Here is a 20,948-nt window from a genome sequence, read left to right on the forward strand (position 1 = left end):
GGAGAGTGCCACGTGTAGGGAGAGTGCCACGTGTAGGGAGAGTGCTTTGTGTAGGGAGAGTGCCACGTGTAGGGATGGGTGCCGCGTGTAGGGAGAATGCCTCGCTTACTGTCCGTTAAAAAGAACCCTTGTTACAACTATTTCAGGGGTACTAAGGAGGCCTGTTGCAAGGCTTAATGTCTGTCCTATCCATCCTACCCTGATTTACCGGTGGCAGTTATCCCTATCTTAATGATCCTACCTATGATATTAATCTTCAATTGTTCTCATCCTGAAGAGGCATGGCATATTTGTCACTGGACGTTAATCAACAGTATTGTTGACCTTTTAATATGACGTGATACTAGTATGGTCAGAGTTGAACGAAATGATGGGGAAAAAACACTACGAATAACATATTCGCTTAAATTCTTACATTCTTTTTAAAATTGCACATATTAGAATTATTGTACATTGTATCCGAACTTGTTTCACAAATCCAAAATCAAAGACTATCCATTAAAGCTAAATGTTTGGTGTAAAAAGGTTTATAGATGAAATACGCTTTTTTAAATTTTCAGGTTTAGACAAGCTTATAAAACGTTAAGCATTGACATCATAGACGGTAGTATAAATTAACAAGGTTTATCGTGAATTTGATAATTTAATCTATTTAATAAAAACACCTCAGGTCCAGTCTATACAAAGTGAGAATCCTGAAATATCATTTTTACTGTATCTGTCGTGCATTTCTGATGTGTAAAAAGATAAATAAACAGACGATAGATTTATTGATGTTTGTTTGATAAAATAAGAAATAATATATCAAATGTATTGTTTTAATAAATTCCTGAAACAGGTAAGAGATGCAGATGGGTTTATATAGCGCCTACAGCCATCCTGTGTGAAATCGAAAATCATCTAAATATATATATCAAATGAAGATATTGCAATTCACAAAATAATGTTGAAGACTGGTTGATTTTTAAGATGGACTTTCGTTCATGAGAATTTACTGAAACTTTTTCCCCCATTTTATTGTTTTTATGTTTCTATACTCTGTCTGTCTGTATGATTGAAAGCTCTATGATGTGCAGTTTTTGTTTCATTATAATGATATGGAGTATGTTTATTATGTGTTAATAAAACTACTTTAGTTTATACATGATACATGTTTTTATTATGTGTCTTTTAAGAATAATTGTCAATTCGATGAAGTCGAGATACTCATAATGATGCAAGTACATTGAGGTTGTTGTGTTACTGTATTTGTATCGATATTACAAAACCTCGGTCATATAAAACAATACTTGTCACATTTCCATTAAATTATAGGTTTTACAAAGTCGTATGTAATAACTTACTTTCGCACGACAATCCGTCAGATTTCAATTTGAATCCTTCCTTGCACAGACATTTGGCATTTGCTTGGTCAATGTTGATACATATATGGGCACATTGTTTGCTTTGACATGGATCTACAATGGTGTTTATCAACATTTAAAACATGTACATTTCAGTTTGAAACTAAAATTAAAACCTTTTAAGATAACTGTCGTGCCGCTCAAATGAAATTTTAACTCACAGAAATCTGTTGAATAAAAATTGCTTTAAAAGTTAAGCATCGTGTTATTATCTCATAAAACATATATTTTTTGTCATTTATCTATCCTTATTAAAGAGTTGATTTAAGTATAATTATATAAATAAACAGTTCAATTGTACAGTCTGCTTTTGTAAAGATACATACGAGTTGCTTTGGTTTGCATATCTTTGTCATATACAGCCACTGCCCATGGTTCTTTGTAATAGTAAGTTGTAAACCACGTGTTATTTCCCGTTATTTTATCATAGCACCTCACGCTGAGATCTTTATAGTTACTTCCACATATTACATCCTACAACCAGAAAAAAGAATATCAATATATAGGTAGCAAAATTTAACAAGTCTTAATCAATATATAATCTGATAACAATGTTCTTCTTTTGCAAAACGTCAATCCTATGATTTTTTTCTCCACTTGCTGTACGTCAAGTTTATGAATATGAAGATTTATTTACTTGCTGTATACATCAAGTTAATGAAGTTCCTTCTCATGCAGTAAGTCAATGTTATGCAAGTGTCGTTATATAGTTTATAAAGGTTTTTTCACATGCTGTACATTAAGCTTATGAAGTTTTCTTCTCATGAACTTCGTGAGTTGTTAAATAGACGCCCTTTTAGTATCTCAAGGAATGGTATATATATATATTGTAAATAATATTTCACATGTAATATTACTGACATGTTTTTTTTTCCTTTCATGCAGAGGCATTAAACAAAAAGAGAGGAGGAAATATACAAAAGTGACCTTTCAAACCATGTCGAAAAGAGACAGACAATACGTACAATGGCTAAAAACAAAACAAAAATTGATGAGGATCATTTTAGTTACTTCCTATAATTTATCATAGAAATTCAGTAAAAGATGTGAAAACTAGCTTTCACTTGCTGTTTTTTTTACAAAATACACATTAAAGTTGTGTGTTGTCTAATAACCTTTGTCGGTCAAAGAGGAAAACTACTCATTAGGTAACGACAAGTAAATGTAAATTTAAATTAGAATAGTTATAAATGTAAATAGTTATGTACAGAACACCTTAGTACTGTTCGTATTTAATTCGCGGCAGCATTTACATATGAAATTATTCACCAAGAAAAATAGAGGGAATATCATCTACTCGTTTTATAAGTGGTAATCAGGGTGTTACAAATGCATGCATACAGAAAATCCTCTTTTCACAGGAAACTTATCTTTGAACTTTATAGTTGAATTTAACTTTCTTCCCTAAACAAGTAACAACCAATATATATTCATCATAAACATTTTGTAAAGTTTTAAATATCTAAAATGTTACACAGTACCAACAACGGCTTATTGATAAGGTTCATTAGCTATTTTTGTAGCATCATTTAAGACTAAGTAGAAAATTCATGTGTTCATGTTACAGTGTCGCATTTCAATGGTTCACAAATAGCTTGAATCATCATCTATTGGTCGAGCAACATCTTATTCTTATGGATGTGTTTACCTTAGCTAAAGATATTGCTATGAATGCAGATCCTAGAAGCTTTGCTAGAACTTTTCTACTGGTCTTCGATCCACTGTAGTCAATGGTTTCAATCGTCTGACGACCAATATCTGCCCAGTATAATGTCTCTGTTGTAGTGTCTACTGCTAGAGATGATATCCATATTGGACTGTCACTTTGAACTAGCACTACTCGAGTTGATTCGTCCCCTGCCAAGTTTGATCTTTCTATTTTAGATTTAAGACCGATCACATCGGACCAGAATAAGTACCTGGAAAAAATTGAAACTATAAGTATTTACTCTTTATAGATTACAGAATGATGATAAAAATAATCATGAATAGAATTATTGTCATTGGCATTATTCGTAGCTTTTTAGTGGGAGGGGGCTATTAAGTGCTTTATGGTTTTCAAGTAGATTCTTTAATTCATCAAAGTATTTTTATGATCAAAATCATCTGGCTTGGGAAAATATGGCTATTTACAAAGATGTCTTATGATAAAAATGACACAAGTCATTAATGATATACTCTAATTCAAATCATTATTAATCCAGTCATATCAGTATATAGTGAATTTAGCTCTTCAACCTTACTGGGTGAGTAAACTTGAACGCCGGCCTACAAAAAGTAAGCTCCATAAAAATGTCTTAGATTCTGTGCGCATTTGAATTGGTTTTGACCAGTTTGATAAATTTTGATACACCACACACTAATTAAAAGCGCCATATCCACTCGGAACATTGCCATTTGGATTTTCCTCTGAATCCTTATCCTCAAACGATTCTACCACTTAACCCCGTTCTTTAAAGATTTGCACAGACAATGATCCATAATGAATAGTCACCAGACAAGACTGAATTTAATCTAGCAACAACGAAAATCAAATGACAAACACAACATCGATAATTATCTAGTGTGTATTGTAACAAATACAGAAAACATCTGTATTAATAATGTTTGAATTAAAACAAGATCAACTATATTGGAAAACACTCATATAAAAATTTAAAAATAATTTTAGATAAATGCTTAGGCTTTACTGAACTTATGTCAGGAATATACAAATGTACGTTCAAAATCTATTTAAAGCCTGTAGAAATAAATATTTAGCAACGAATTCTTTAATGTTTAAACTGAAAACTAAATTTTTAACATAAAATCCAAACAACTACGGAATGGAAAAATAAACTTACTGAAATTTGTCATTTTTCAGAATAACTATGGAACTAATATATAACCTTAAGTGTAAAATATTTCAGTTAAAAACTTTCATGTGACACTGGTATTTCGAATAAAATTATATACAAGCGAAAAACGAATAAGTTCATTTCACAATACGTGTCAAGAACTGCAAATATTAACTTTATATATTTGCAATTCAGATAATTGAACTTAGTTTATATTTTCAGAATGTTCGAAGGTATGCCATTCCACCTATTATTTAAACTTGTAGCGTCATATTACCGCTGGGAAACATTTCAGGAGCATTTTGCATTCTTTCTTACTATTTTTGTATGTATGAAACATATTAATTTTACTGAGTTAACGAGATATCATTTTCGGTCGAGCTGGCAACCGGATGCGCTTTTTTTTACCCTACAATCATGGTTTGAAGTTTTCATTGTGTCAGAGTATATCAGAATTATGTAACAAAAAAAAACGGTGCAAAAATACGTCGTTGACAGTTGAGTTCAAAGAAGTTATTCTAACAAGATTTTAACACTTCATAATTTTGAATACTTTAAGGTTGTCAAATTAAAGAAAGAATTTAATTATGCTCACTTTTTTTCACTTGTATTTATGAACTCATGTAACGATGCCGATTCTTTAGTTTATAAACAAACAGACGATAAAACAAGCAGACACCACTAGAGCAGTACTCGCCCAACATAACTACATACCCATGGGGTCACAATGGTACCTGTCTAGCCCTTTCAGCAATTTTTCATTATATATCGCTTAAGGATATATTTTGTAAGCTGTTATTAAGACAGCATCAATGTACTGCACTCTTGTTTAAACGAATGAAACTGCTATAAAGTGAAATTCTGTGGTACAATACGTCTTTTCACTCTAACGACTGTTTACGCTAATAGACTTTCTTTGATGTGTTTTTAAGAACTACTATATATAGTATATAGATACTCATCATACAAGCTTGTGACTTACTCCGAATTGATTTATAATTATCTAGGGCTATAAAATGAAGATGGTACAGATTGTCACTTCATCAATTTATTCATATATTTTTAACTATAAAATTAAAATAATTTGAATATGTTTATGGCAAATTCTAAACTTCATTAAAATAGATGTCGGTAAACTTTAGAGATAACGCGTTCTTTTAATGCAATTTAAATGAATATGTTAAATTTAGACGAAAGACCATATTTAAACATGAACTTAATAAATATTTACAAAACAGGCAATAACACTCCCCAATCCCAGGTATAAAAATTAAAAAAAACAAATGAATAACAAAAAATATAGCCAAGTAACACTAACAAGTTTAAGAGATCTGAGCATAGTGGAAGACTATGGCACTTTCAAGGTGCGAAATAGTTACTGAATTACAAATATTAAACGCCTTATTCGATGTGAATAGATGTTAAAACACTGATGTAATGCATAACAAACTTTATTTTAATGTCCATAACTTTGAATTGATTGTGAGCTTATTGTTCGCATCAATATTTGAATTTCGAAAATGTTTCATAATGATTCCGTTATTTTAATTTGCAGACAGCAATCACGTGGAGTTTTACAATAATGTTTTATATCCCAATAAAACGTAACATCCAAACATGACAGTACGAGCAACCGTTGATAGTTCTCTATCTCATACTTCCTTTTTGTAGCTCTATATCGTTGCATACTAGTTGAATGTCTACAATTTTAAGTATGAAGCGCTTCCCGCTTCTGACAAAATGTTTTACGGTGAACGCTTCAAATTCCCCCCCAAAAAAAACTCGTAAAGGGAGATGGTATGTTTCAATACATTCCACAAAATGATTAATGCATTAAATTTACATTTACTGTATATACGTACCTTACTATTTTATTGTAGTATGAGTTATTCACGGACTAGGATTTCGTTTTTTGTTCTCTAACTAATATAATATATGTATTGCTAACCGTACTTATTTGATATACAACATTTATCACTATATGTCAAGGCCATTTGTACTCCTTTCTTATACTTTAATATACTACTTTTAATATTTCCATAGAAACATCTTTAAAATATTGATGAAAATATCATATTCCCGTTGGATTCAAAGATAACATATCCGAATAGATAATAACGCTATAGCATGTAAGATTTCAATATCTCTTACCTATCTGGAGTTAACCAAACTAAATTGATCTGAATAAGATCGTACATGGTTTACTGATAATCATAACAAAGATGAAATAGAAAATCAGACAAACGCAGGCAAATAACAAATAGACATTTCGACAACCGAAAGTAATATACAGTCCAGCAAACGAAAGTAAATGGACAGTCAGACTAAAGAAAGTTAATAAACAGTCTGACAAATGCAAATAAATAGGGATTAAAAAAAAAAAATAAAAAAAAACATAACACGCAAGCAAAAATACAGTAATGCAATCGCATTCAAATAGTAAGTCCAATGAACGGAAGTATATAGGTAGTCAGACAATCGCAAGTAACAGACAGTCAAACATACAAAAGTAAATAGACCGTCAGACAAAAGCAGGCAAATAGACAGTCAATAGCAAGTAAATAGCAGTTCGAAAACCGAAAGTAATATAAAGTCCAACAAACGAAATATAAATGGACAGTAAGACAAAAGAAAGTAAATGAACAGTTAGACAAACGCAAGCAAATAGTCAGTCCAATGAACGCAAGTGAATAGATAGTCAGCCTAATAAACGCAAGCAAAAAGACAGACAGACAATCGCAAGAAAATAGATGGTCAAATAAACGCAAGTAAAAAGACACTAAGAAAACGCAGGTATAATAACAATCAAACAAAAGCAATCAAATAGACAATAAGAGAAACGCAAGTAAACAAACAGTCAACCAATCGCAATCAAATAGACCCGCAGACAAACGCAATCAAATAGTCAGTCAAACGCAGGCAAATAAACTGTCAGACAAACACAAGTGTATTATAGACAATAAGAAAAAAGAGGGTTAAAGAAAAACCAGACCGTCAGACAAACGCAATCTAATAGACATTCAGACAATTGCAAGTAAATAGACAATCAGAAAAACGCAATCTAATAGACAGTCAGACACAAGAAATCAAATAAACCTACCTTTTATAAGGGTCAACGGCTATGCCCTCTGGTTTTGTTAAATGCTTTGTCACTAACACTTTATACAGGCTCATATCTTCTTTTTTCATGACTGGGTGCGTAGCAATCCATTTGTAGAATCCATCAGTCCAGTATACGTTTTTTGTTAACCAGTCATACGCAATTTGACTGGTTGTTGCTGATATACCGGTATGTATAGCTGTAAATTGTTGACTAGTTTGGTTCATATAAAGGTTAAAATTATCAAAATTATAAAGTGTATTTTTTGTTGCATCTACGAAAAGAACTGAATTGTCTTCTGTATTAGTCGCAAGTGACGTTACTTGAGCATCATAATCAACATCATGTCTAGAAAGGCCTACAGTTTGCTCAGTAATAAACGTCGAAGGATCGCCGTGGTATACATTAAGTTGTCCATTATACATCCAATTTGGAAACGTTGATACAATTAATCCTTTGTCATTTGATGCAACTGAAAATATAAAAGGGGATTAACGTAAAAAATAATGAAAAGTAAAATTTGAAACTTTCATTCTGATTCGATTTCATATCATCTCCGACTCTGCTCAAGTGCACCTTTTTCATATCAAATAAATGTCCGTTTCTCTAAACTCAATAAATGTAATTCATCCCCCCATCACCCGACTCTTATTTAATTTCTGTTCATGCTGGAAAATACTTCGCCTGCTTTGCAACAAATTATTTTAACATCTTAAGCTAAACTGATCTGAGAACATGTACATTAAATTACAACAAATTCAATACTGCCTGAATAGAAAAAAAGCATCACGATTGCCTTTAAGATGAGACACAAGTGTTAAGATTTTAAAATTAGAACATTCCCATAGCAATACAAGAGTGCACACGCTGAAATGTCTTGCCTTCTTTACTGATCATTGATATTATGTTGATAGTCCTAAATATAAAGCTTTATTACAACTGTCACATAAACTTAACATTAACCAAGAAAACTAAACATTGACCAATGAACCATGAAAATGAGGTCAAGGTCAGATGAACAATGCCAGGCAGACATGTACAGTTAACAATTCTTCCATATAACAAATATAGTTGACCTATTGCTTATAGTTTAAGAAAAACAGACCAAAACACAAAAACTTAACACTGAGCAATGAACCTTGAAAATGAGGTCAAGGTCATATAAAACCTGCGCGACTGACATATAGATCATAAAATATTTCCATACACCAAATATAGTTGACCTATTGCATATAGTATTAGAAAAAAAGACCAAAACTTAAAAACTTAACTTTGACCACTGAACCATGAAAACGAGGTCAAGGTCAGATGACACCTGCTAGCTAGACATGTACACCTTACAATCATTCCATACACCAAATATAGTAGACCTATTGCATACAGTATAAGAAAAACAGACCAAAACACAAAAACTTAACTATAACCACTGAACCATGAAAATGAGGTCAAGGTCAGATGACACCTGCCAGTTGAACATGTACACCTAACAGTCCTTCCATACACCAAATATACTAGACCTATTGCTTATAGTATCTGAGATATGGACTTGACCACCAAAACTTAACCTTGTTCACTGATCCATGAAATGAGGTCGAGGTCAAGTGAAAACTGTCTGACGGGCATGAGGACCTTGCAAGGTACGCACATACCAAATATAGTTATCCTACTACTTATAATAAGAGAGAATTTAACATTACAAAAAATGTTAACTTTTTTTTCAAGTAGTCACTGAACCATGAAAATGAGGTCAAGGACATTGGACATGTGACTGGCGGAAACTTCGTAACATGAGGCATCCATATACAAAGTATGAAGCATCCAGGTCTTCTACCTTCTAAAATATAAAGCTTTTAAGAAGTTAGCTAACGCCGCCGCCGCCGTAGCCGCCGCCGCCGCCGGATCACTATTCCTATGTCGAGCTTTCTGCGACAAAAGTCGCAGGCTCGACAATACCAATTATCAGGTTTTCTTGATACATTGACACTGTAAAATATCAGCTGCAAGTCAAAATATAGGAAGCCGTTTGTCGAATGAACACAGTGCAAGACCTATAAAGGATTCATATTGTGTCGAGCAGTTGATATTTTACGAAAATCAATCAGACAAGACAACATCACCCAAACATTGTATTCTCTGATGAATGCATCTATTTTTGTCAAGATAATAACTGATTTATAGCTTCTTAGTTAGATTAACTATGAGCTCAGTTTATAGTTTAGTTAATAGCTTAGTATAGAGCTTAGCATATTGTAAAGACCATTGAATTAGTTGAAGAGGATATGTACGTAGATCTCTAGATATGTATTGTACTTGTGCGTGTTGATGGGTTGTTGTTTTATGTGTGTTTTATGTACACTCTAAGCTCCATTTGTAATTTAAGTCGATTTGGAATATGATTTTATTTTGAATTTCCTAAACGGCACATGAAGAGAAAGGGGAAAGTGGGATATCTTTTGAAAAATAACTTGTCATCCGGAAACAAATATTTTGATTAAATTGTGCAAGTTATTTGACATATACTAGTATTCATTATTTCTTTAATTCGTTTATTATTCCAACTGCGCATATGGGAGAGTTTTGCATAGATTTTATTATAGCCAGAAAAAAAATCCTATTTGGCTCCTATTCAAAGTTGACCTATTTATAGAATTATGAATCGAATTACTCACTCGAAGGAACAAAACATGCGGATATTCAAACATGTACTTGAATTGACTAAAACGTTTGAAATATTTAGTCACATAATAGTGGTGGTCAACCTACCGTCCATTCACATAAACATCTATTCATTACAATTTGTAGTAGTTTGCCCTTTTCACTTGACACGAAATGGTTTCACAATGTATTGTATACATGCTCATTCTAAAAGTATCAGTTTGTTATATATTGTAATACGGGGAGGAATACGTAATTTATATGAGGTGCTTAATACAATCAACTTTTCCTTTGGCAATTTTATAAATGTTTCAACTAACCCAGAAAATATTTTAAATCGCTTTTTGTCGTTAAACATGTTAAATCCCGCCTCCAAATACAACAAAATTTGAAACAGTCGTGAAATTGTGATGTAATCATTGCGTTACAGTCATGACTCCTCTTAAGTCATAAAATAATATTTTATATATTTTTGGTAGATGATATCCCTTCACGTTAATCGGTCTTAAAAGTTTCTTTTATTGAATTACACGTATATGTTGTTCTCCGTGCTGTCGTTGAAAGGTTTTTTGATCTAATGTAAAAAAGACAACAAGGTACCGGTATATTGTATTGATTCGTAGCAGCGCTCAATGTCAATGAACTTGCTACTATACCATACTTTTAAATAGCTCAGGTTTCAATTTTAAAAAACTGCGTGTTAATCTTACATACATCCTTTCGAAAGATCAACATGTAAATGATATTAGAAGACACACTATGCACTATTTATTTTCAAAAAAAGATGACAGCTATGAAAAATCGTGATCAAATGTTATAAATAGAAAGACACGATTATACGACGAGGAGGCCTTGTTCTAGTCAGGTCAAGTTCACATAGGGCAGTTTACCCATAATTACTAAATTGAAAACTGTCGTTAACAAAATTGACTGAAATATTATACACTACAGAATAACTGATACTGCCTTCAGTATGCCGAAGAGGACCGACTCATATCTCAGTATTAGTTATCACACATAAAGTAGCTCAAATTCTAAGTCAATACAATAAGAAGTCAAAGTGTCATTTTTATTCAATTTAAATGATCAATAGTATCGTGCATTAATACACAGTAAAGTATAGCATAAAATTGTGTCCCCTATGCCCGTTAACACAAATTCAACAACCGAATCTTAGCTTGTCGGATTGCAAACTGTTTCATCTACGACCTCACTTTGAATTACCTAAATCATGTAATAGTAACAAACAATATACAAGAACATATAAAATAGAATGATAAAGACAGATTGTTAAAGTATGTAGACAAAAGAAAATGACAAACGGGCTTGAAAATACTTTAAAAAATGTGTGACTAAACAATACTACTAGCTTTAATCTTTCAAATTAAAATTACAAGAGTGAGAGAAAACAGATAAATGTCAACTTGATGAATGAACAAAAACTTCAAAAAGTTAATCTTATTTTAGAACATAAATAAATGGACATATCTTAGCTTTTTTTTTACCATGCATGGATGATTTATACTGAACAGTGGATAACAGTCAAACTCATCCATCGTCAACTTTGGTCTACGGGATTGCAACTTAAATTTTAAATCAAATTTACAAACTGACTTTGCAGCAATTCAGTACTATTTAAATCCTGCAACCACTAAATCACTGATTACCGTACAATACACATTTCTTATTAATAGTGAAAAAGGCAGTTAGCTGTATTTTTTTTCAAAAGCTTGCGCTGTCCTATCTTGCGAAACAGAACACAAGTTTGCTTATCAGTAGTCACTTATATGCGATGTTTAAAGACAGGACAGAGAATTCGGACAGATTTGTTGTATAATTGATGAAATGTATACTTGATGTAACAAATAGTTTATACACTTGCACTTTTTTTGGGCCCATAAAGCTTCACAGAATTTCGGGCAATCAAATAAGGGTTACCCCACGAGTCAATGAGTGTGTACGGTTTTACGGTATAAATGTTACCTGCCTAAAACTGATTCCTTTAGTTGTCGCGTTTTATATTGTCAAGAAAGAATGTATTTTGATTTTGTTCGCATATAAAAGAATAAATCATACTTTAGATTCAAGGTTGACCACAGGAGTCAATGTCAGACAGATTTTATACATTTAAAACACTTCTATTCGAGTAGGAATAGATAGTAGAAGAAAGTTTTTCCTTTTTTTTTCCTTTTTAGTCGAATGTTTTAGGATATGAAAACAGAACACATGCTAGATAATTTCTGCATGTGGTTTTATCAATTCTACTATCAACCGTCACTCATAGGGTTGTATAATTTTACAATTAGTGAAGTTCATAGAGAAAGAAATTTTAAATGTCGATACGACAAGTAAGTTACAAAGGTCAAAGACGCTTGTATAAGACACCTTACATAAAATTGAACATAAAGGTCAATAAACTGATTAGATGTTATGTATTTGATCATATCTTCAATTTGAAAATAAGGAGATGTGGTTTCATTGCCAATGAGACAATTATCCATTAAAGACCAAAGGATGAATATTGATACAATTACAGGTCGTCGTACGACCTTTGATAATGAACAAAATCCATATTGTATATAGAAAGCATTAAAAGGCCCCGGGATGACAAAGTGTGAAAACGCTTTCAATAGAGATAACCAAAAACAAATATGACAGACAGTAACCACCGTCATGCAATCACTGGATTACAGGTTCAGTATCCTGGCTTAGGACAAACATGTGTACAGGTTAAACATGTGTGTTAGTGATCAAACCTGGTGCTTTTCTGAGACATTAGTGTAAAAAACAATTGACTCGACGTAAGATCGCTACTAACGATAACAACTAATAACTAAAATAAAAGAGGCAAAGGATCGATGTAAGAGTACCCACAGACAATCATTAAAGGGTAAATTAAAAAGTAAAATTCCAGGCAAGATACATTTTTAGTACGAACCTTTGCAATATACCAAATAAACAATAACTGACAGGATGATATTTGATGCCATCGTCCCCAATGATTGATTGACCAGTGGCTACTTTTTAATACGTAACAATAGAACATCAAACCATAAATAGAAGTAAAAGTTCTCCCCGTTATGAGTAGATTTGGGAAACGTCTAATTTTGTATTAGTGCTGCTGAAACGATGAGGATCTCGCAATAAATAACTGTTTATTTATACAAGTTACACACTGCTGCAATGTGTACAGACATATATATGAAACTATAAATGTGAACAACTTGTACGACATGTACACTGTTACCAGCAGGTAATCTGATAACAGCTTTCAGTCATTACAGAGACGGTAATATCACATCATATAACTTTTGGCAATAGGTCATGTCCACAAGATCCAGGTATCATATACGTAAAACTGCATCCTTTAATAATATTGTTTATATACAAGTTGAACTATCTTTGTTAAGTTGTGGAAATGGGACAATTTAAAAGGATAATGACTATGGTTGACTGCCCCCAATAAAATCTCTTAAAAAGTCGTATTTTAACCTAATGTCTGTCTAATTGTCTAATTTAGTTACTTTCAATACATTATTATCGTGAAAATGTTAAACTACCTACAGATTTAACGCTATATACAAGATAAACTTTCAAACATAACACGATCGATGTTATTCTATCAAACAACAAGTATATATATAAATTTTATTGCATTTAACAACTATTCAAAGGAGTAAATAAGAATAAACTAAACTGTGACGATATTATGCGGTAAAGCACGATAAATACAATCTTGGAGACAACAAGAGACACTCAAGACTTTCAGTAACTATATAAATGCTACGTAAATAACTTGGTAAGGACATCTCCCTCGTAAAATTGCTGGTTAAGATAACATTTCGTAGCGCAACCACTTAGAGGCTATAATAGATCTGAAGTTCTGAATCAAAATTGTAACACAGTGACTCAAAAGGATAAATTGTTGAGAAAAGCATCACTAAATACCTTCATTTATCTAGTATGTCTTAAAAACAAGTAACAATAAATCAATCAATAAAAAACATCCTACTAGCATTTTAAATATAACACGCAGTTATAATGATAACGATTATAAAATATCGCCCTATAGTTGAACATCCTCCTTCGGTTTTTTGGTAGATAGGGATAGTTGTTTTTTGAAACCATACCACATGTTATTAATTGTATATTGTATATGAACAAACATATTTATGAAAATGTAATAAATTCAATACCATCTTGTTTTGACTGAAAGGATGTGTTTGGCTAAAGAATAAGCACAGTTGGTGCCCATTGTGATATCCGAAACTCACTTAAAATATGTATTCGAAATAATGATCAGCCAGTACAAATGTTTGTTGGCACATTCTTTCAGTTTCGGGTAATATATTTTAGCTTTCTTCGTGAAAACATTTCGTATCTAAGAAAGCATGAAAGCAGTAAATATATCCAACTTTCAACCCGTATGTTTACATTTATATCTCTGAACAAAGAAAAGTTGTGGCTATTTCACTTTTGTGTAATTATATATTTGAATTGAGTATACGCGACGACGAATCAATTCTATAAGGGTCAAGCACAGTCGCTTTGGAACCATTGTCCATTAAATTTAATCTAGTCAACATGACAATAAATTAAGAATTATATTCTAAAAGTTCAAATGCGCATATTTACATAGTTGTGCCATGCAAATTACATTATCAAGCACTAACATTCATTTTCACTCATGAAATAACCTTTTTTTTTAAATGGTTAACCCTTTTAAATATCCTTTTATCTTTTCATCTGTATAGAGCTTCGTTTGAAGCATTATCATTTTTAAGTAAAGATTGGAATTCATAGAAAGGTAAGTAATCAAATGCAGATAATGGCTTGTTTATCAAAATGGAAGCAAAAAATTGCCTCTACGTAAAATATACTCATTATATTGTAATAACTTCGAAATATACCGTAATAAAATATCAACTAATGTAAGTGAAGCAGTTGAATAAATTGTTAAAACGTCTGAATATACAAAACAACTTATTTTGATTTTAATGGGTTTACACGAGAACGAAATATAATGAGACTCTTTTACACAAATTAAGGTTAATGCGACCCAGTATGCAATCTAAAAACGTTAAACTTTTATTAAAATATCACGCTGTCAAAATATCGTCTATATGTAAATGTCGTACGTATGTTATGAATTGACTTAAATCGAGCAGAAAGAAATTGAACCTTATTATTATCAAAACATCCTGAAATAAAATAAAATTATGCCTTGGAACGTGGAAAGTTCAAAGAAAATACACTTGTTTATACAGTGAGATGTGGATTATTATTTGGTATTCTTTCAATGCTGGAATGATTCGAATAAACAAAAGTTCAGTTAGATGCTGAAGTTGTAATGAGAAAAGATGTACTGGCAGTGCATGTGCGGTAGAGCTATATCACGACTACGTGTATTTATGCATTGAATTTTAAACGATGAAATGAAAATATTTTTTTTTAAAAGTTCGCTTAAAATCTATGTCGATCAGACATGTCTGAAGTAAACATAATTAGTAGATATATTTATTGAATTGTACTCTTTACAAGGTTTTACTGCTAAACACTGGTGATGATATACATTAATAATAATCATTGAAATTTGATAAATATTTTATGAGATATCTATATTGAAATCGACATTTGCATTATACAAATTTCAGTTACTAGTTCACCTAATGCATATGACGTGTAATTGATTTCCCCTGGGGTGATACAGCGTTCACCTCGGGACAATTTTTGCTCACGTTTTGTGTAAAAGGTTTACCATGCATGCATTTTCTACATAAGAGAATGTCTTTACCAAGTCCGGAATATGATAGTTGTTTTCCATTCGTTTGATGTGTTTGAGCTTTTAATTTTGCCATTTGATAACGGACTTTCCGTTTTGAATTTTCCTTGGAGTTCGGTATCTTTGTTATTTTACTTTTTACTTAAGATTCAAAATATTTAACTATTTGTTTTATATTTCGAAATCCTGTAAATATAAGAAATGAATGTTGTGTTTTTGAAAATTCATACGAAATGAAAAAAAATAACGATGAGATATTTAACAAGACGCGAAAGCGCTTCATGGAAAGTGTGAACGTCACTTACTTTTATTTGTATAAATTAGAGTGGGAAAGCAGCATTGAATAGTATGTATAATATAAAGAACAGGTTCGATCTTATCAATATTTTATTTGGGTTTTTGTTTCCTTTATGATATTAATGTTCAGTACTGTATTAGTGAGGGTAAAAACTTCGGGCCAAAAATAATGGCAATTTTGAATACAAGGCTTCTGAAATTAACTCTTCTTATCTTTTATGTTTATATATCTATTGATTTCTTAAGCATACGTGGACATTATATGATGATTTGTGATAATGGGTACAAGAACACAAATTTAGAACCACCAATTGTAAATATCATAATTTGTATTTGATTTTAAAGTTATTATATTATATTACATTATTATTCTACGTTATCTTGAAAGGTATTGTACCTTTATGAAAAATTTAACGTTACAGAGCATAACTGACTCTTTTGTAGTGGTTTTTGACAGTTTTCATTTAAGTAGCCCTGTGATTTCTATAAACAGTGGTTTACAATTCAAAGATAAGCTGTTAGTCTATATGTTTTTTTTTTTTATATACATAATTTTAAATGCAAATATCGGATGCAAAAAAGAAGCGTTCCATACTTTTTTGTTGTTGTTGTTGGTATCTTGTCAATTAATATAAACACTATAATATGATATTACAATGCCTTTAATGTCATTTTTTTTTTATCAATTCCAACTAATTTTAGGTTATGTTTGGTAAAAGTGTTTAATGATTGTATCAATAGCATTAGCTATAAGTTGCTTTAGATTTCAACCTTTTGATACTTTTCTTAGCTGCTAAGTATTTAAGCTGTACAGAATATGAGTATACTTAGTATATATTTACAATAGACGACAATTGGAACATATCTGCTATTATGTGAAATGGATATTCCATAACGGTCAACCAACTCGTGATGGCGTCTGTAAAATTTACGAAGGGATGACTTCACTTCACCATTTGAAACTCTTGGTTTAATAGCTTACTTGTGAGCAGCAACCCTCAAATCTTTTTTAGTTTGTTTTAAACTGTACATATATATATAAGTGGCTCCATTGTCTTATTTCTTATTTTTTGGACAAATTTTCAAGGAGAGAACGGTTTGTAGGTCAAAATGTAAGAAAAAAGGAATGAGCTAAAATGTTTTGTAATAATTTATACTTTCTCAATCTCAATTTCAAAATATAAGAATCGATTTTGATTGCATTCCAACACTTTCAATTTGTTTGGCTGTTTTTCTGCGAATGCAGCATTCTAGCACTTTGTGGAATCTTTATTATATATATTACAAATGACGACACAGTAGCTCAAAGCTAAGCACCTAGAAAACTGGTAGTCCACATAAACGTGAACGGATTGTTTGTTATAGCTTTAAATCTTGTGTCACCGCTCTTTAACTTAAAACATCTATAAACAGATCAAATTCCTGTACATGATCGGAGGTTTAAACAGAAATATGATACAGTCTGTAGGAAAAATATCACTACTATTTAAAGAGAAACTTGTTTCAGACATTTAATGAGACACATATCAAACAATATGTTATTTTTGGCATTAATAATAAATGTTTTGAATTTAAAAAACTGTTGACACAAATTACAGGTCACTAAAAGTAATGCTTGAACATTATACACTGAGTACTGAGTACAAGTGTATTTACAGTTGAAAAACATAGAGATAACGTTCTGTCTATCGAAAACGGGTGGATTCGAAAACAAAGATTCATTTTCTGATAAGTTCGCATCGGTTATGATTGGTTATTATCTCAAGACACGATAAACAAAAACGAAAAAGACCATTGATATCTTCAGCGGCCCGAAAACTGAGGATCATTCTCTTTTCAGTGGCTTAAAATTATTTGATGCAAGGTACGAAATGGTACGTTCGCCTTATTGTAAACACAGAACGACAACGACATTGTCACTGAAATGTCAGTTTTGATGCTTATATCTATTCTATATAAAAAAAATCCATAACACTGAGGTCAACATGCCTATGTATGGAACATGTGGTTATCTACCAAAATCGAACCAATGCGGTGGTCCATATTGTATGATTGTCTCCCCCCTGAAATACACCCGGCCAGCATTTTTTCTATGAAATCAAAATAACTTTTCTGAACAATAATTAAATTTCAGTACTAACGATACATTAAAAATTCGTAAGGGTTCCGCGGAACCCAGTGTCTCGCCTACTTTCTCTGTTAATCGCAGGCTCAACAAAAATGAGGAAGTAAATCAATAAAAAATATTCCTCTTGATACTATCTTTTGATTGTAAGAAGCTTCTGTCCAAGTTTGGTAAAAATCCAGGATAGTTTATGAATCTAATAAATGTTTAAAAACTTTAACTGCAGACTGAATGTAATGTTAACTGGAAGAAAACAAAATTTCCTTCTAGATACTAGCTTTTGATCATAAACAAGCTTCTGTCCAAGTTTGATACAAATCCAAAATAGTATAAGAAAGTTATTAAAATTTTAAAAACTTTAACCACAGAGTGAATGTGTTGTTTCCTGGCAGAAAATCTAAGTCCATTAAAAAGTAAAATAAGGAAAAAATAAATTTATTTTTTTACAAAATTTATTTCTGGATACTATCTTATGGTCATAAACAAGCTTCTGTTTTAAATAACAAATAAGTTTGGTAGAAATCCAGGATAGTTTAAGAAAGTTATTAAAATTTCAAAAACTTTAACCACAGAGTGAATATTTGTGGACGCCGCCGCCGACGACGACGACGACGACGACGACGCAGACGGAATGTAGGATCGCTATGTCTCGCTTTTTCGACTAAAGTCGAAGGCTCGACAAAAAGGCACAAAACACTTTTAAAATGTCAATTGTTCTATTTCAACATATTTGAAGAGTTGAAAACTTTTAATAACGTTAATATACATGACGTGATGATATAATATATATAATCGGTGTTTGCTGTATATTGTGTGTGTTTAAAGAAACATAGTATCCACAGTGTAGCTTTTTACCATGATGCTACGCTGATAAACTGTGCATCTTTATATGATTCTTGTTTGCATTTCGTGGGAAAATGTCTACACTGAGTTCAACCTTTTTCTAATGCGTGTATAGACATAAGCCGAAATAGGATTTTATTCAATTATAAAGCATCTAACAGATATACGTGAAAAATCTTCTTTCTGATGAAGTAAAATGATCGATGGGCGGACATTTATATGTAACATAGGGGAAAGAATTATGTACAGTAACACTAAATATAAAAATAAGAAGATATGGTATGATTGTAAATGTGACTCTCCACCAGAGACCAAATGACGTAGACGGTTAGCAATTATAGGTCACTGCACGACCTTCAACAATGAGCAATACCCATACCGCATAGCAAGCTATAAAAGACCAAGAAAGGACAAATGTTAAAACGAGAAAACTAAAGGCATAAACAAGAAACGAAAAACAAATATGTTATACAGCATATTTACTTCTTTCAACAATCTTACACATACAACAACGATTGCTAGTAAATTTACCTTTTTTTCTATCTATACTTTTATATTCATATTAAGACTATAATAACGAGTTTTATTATTTTGTACGCATCCAAAACTTACTAATACAAGGATAGTCACAACATTAGTTGTATGATTGCTGTAATTGTTTTTTATCTGTGTACATCTGAACAAATATATCCTGTTTGCTCGTTTCAACTATTGCTTTAGGATGTTAGTACTAACAAACTTCTTACCACGGAAACCTTTGCAAAATCGCACTTGATTTTAATAATCAAAAACAGAATTCCATTACTAATCGACCTTTGTTTTTACTTTTTATTTATTTTATATGGTACTTATTAAATATAATTGACCGCAGAACAGATGCTGCAGGGTTCAAATTTGAATTCGTCAATAACAGACAGTGTAACTTTGAAAATTTAGGTGAGTTCTTGATAAAATTAATAAGTCCCAAACTCCTCACAATAAACCAGAAAATAGGTAACAGTATCCTTGAAATAAAGCCTAATATGCGATTTTCTTTTGGTAAAGTGGTAAATGGCAATAATATAATTCTCTACATTACACTCGCTGTGTTAGAGCGAAAATAAAATAACGTTTTATTTGATACTAGTACATATTGTTGAATACCTATAGGTGAAAAATCACTAAAGTTGATGCATCAATTGCATAATAGGGACAAAAGGCTAAGAGAAGTGATACATAATAGGGACAAAAGGCTAGAAGTGATACATAATAGGGACAAAAGGCTAGGAGAAGTGATACATAATAGGGACAAAAGGCTAGGAGAAGTGATACATAATAGGGACAAAAGGCTAGGAGAAGTGATACATAATAGGGACAAAAGGCTAGGAGAAATGATACATAATAGGGACAAAAGGCTAGGAGAAGTGATACATAATAGGGACAAAAGGCTAGGAGAAGTGATACATAATAGGGACAAAAGGCTAGGAGAAGTGATACATAATAGGGACAAAAGGCTACGAGAAGTGATACATAATAGGGACAAAAGGTTAAGAGAAGTGATACATAATCTAACATTGTAAAACCCTTTAAGCTTAATAAAACTATTTCAACAATATAAACTTGTCCTAAATTAAGTAATATGATGTACCTCCTCCTAATGTTATAATGCTAGGTGAAATGATGAAAAAGGTGTTTCCCAAGTATGCTAAAACATACGATACCTATTTCTTTTTCGCAATTCGTATTTTCCTTGAATAATCTTCGAAAGCGTTACAGAACATAAAAATATGCATGGACCTAAACAGACCAGTCAAATTCATAGGCATCTGAATGAGGATGGTGTACCCATTGTTTTGGAACAATTACAGGTTTATTTAAAGCGTGTATGACCATAAAATCTATTCCTTGTTCCATTTGCCATGAGGCA

General features: G+C 31.7%; 1 protein-coding gene across 1 annotated transcript in view; it reads right to left on the bottom strand.

The window, feature by feature from the left end:
- The window catches only part of LOC127729268 (low-density lipoprotein receptor-related protein 2-like), a 59,612-nt gene that overhangs the window by 27,420 nt on the left and 11,244 nt on the right, over positions 1–20,948 (bottom strand). The window contains exons 2-5 of the mRNA XM_052237002.1: positions 7,341–7,812; positions 3,052–3,322; positions 1,730–1,877; positions 1,344–1,457 (exon numbers count right to left, since the gene is read on the bottom strand). Of these exons, the coding sequence (XP_052092962.1) occupies positions 1,344–1,457; positions 1,730–1,877; positions 3,052–3,322; positions 7,341–7,812 (1,005 nt within the window). The remainder of the gene's footprint in view (positions 1–1,343; positions 1,458–1,729; positions 1,878–3,051; positions 3,323–7,340; positions 7,813–20,948) is intronic.

Source organism: Mytilus californianus, unplaced genomic scaffold (genome assembly GCF_021869535.1).
Source record: "Mytilus californianus isolate M0D057914Y unplaced genomic scaffold, xbMytCali1.0.p SCAF_2, whole genome shotgun sequence".
NCBI lineage: Eukaryota > Metazoa > Mollusca > Bivalvia > Mytilida > Mytilidae > Mytilus > Mytilus californianus.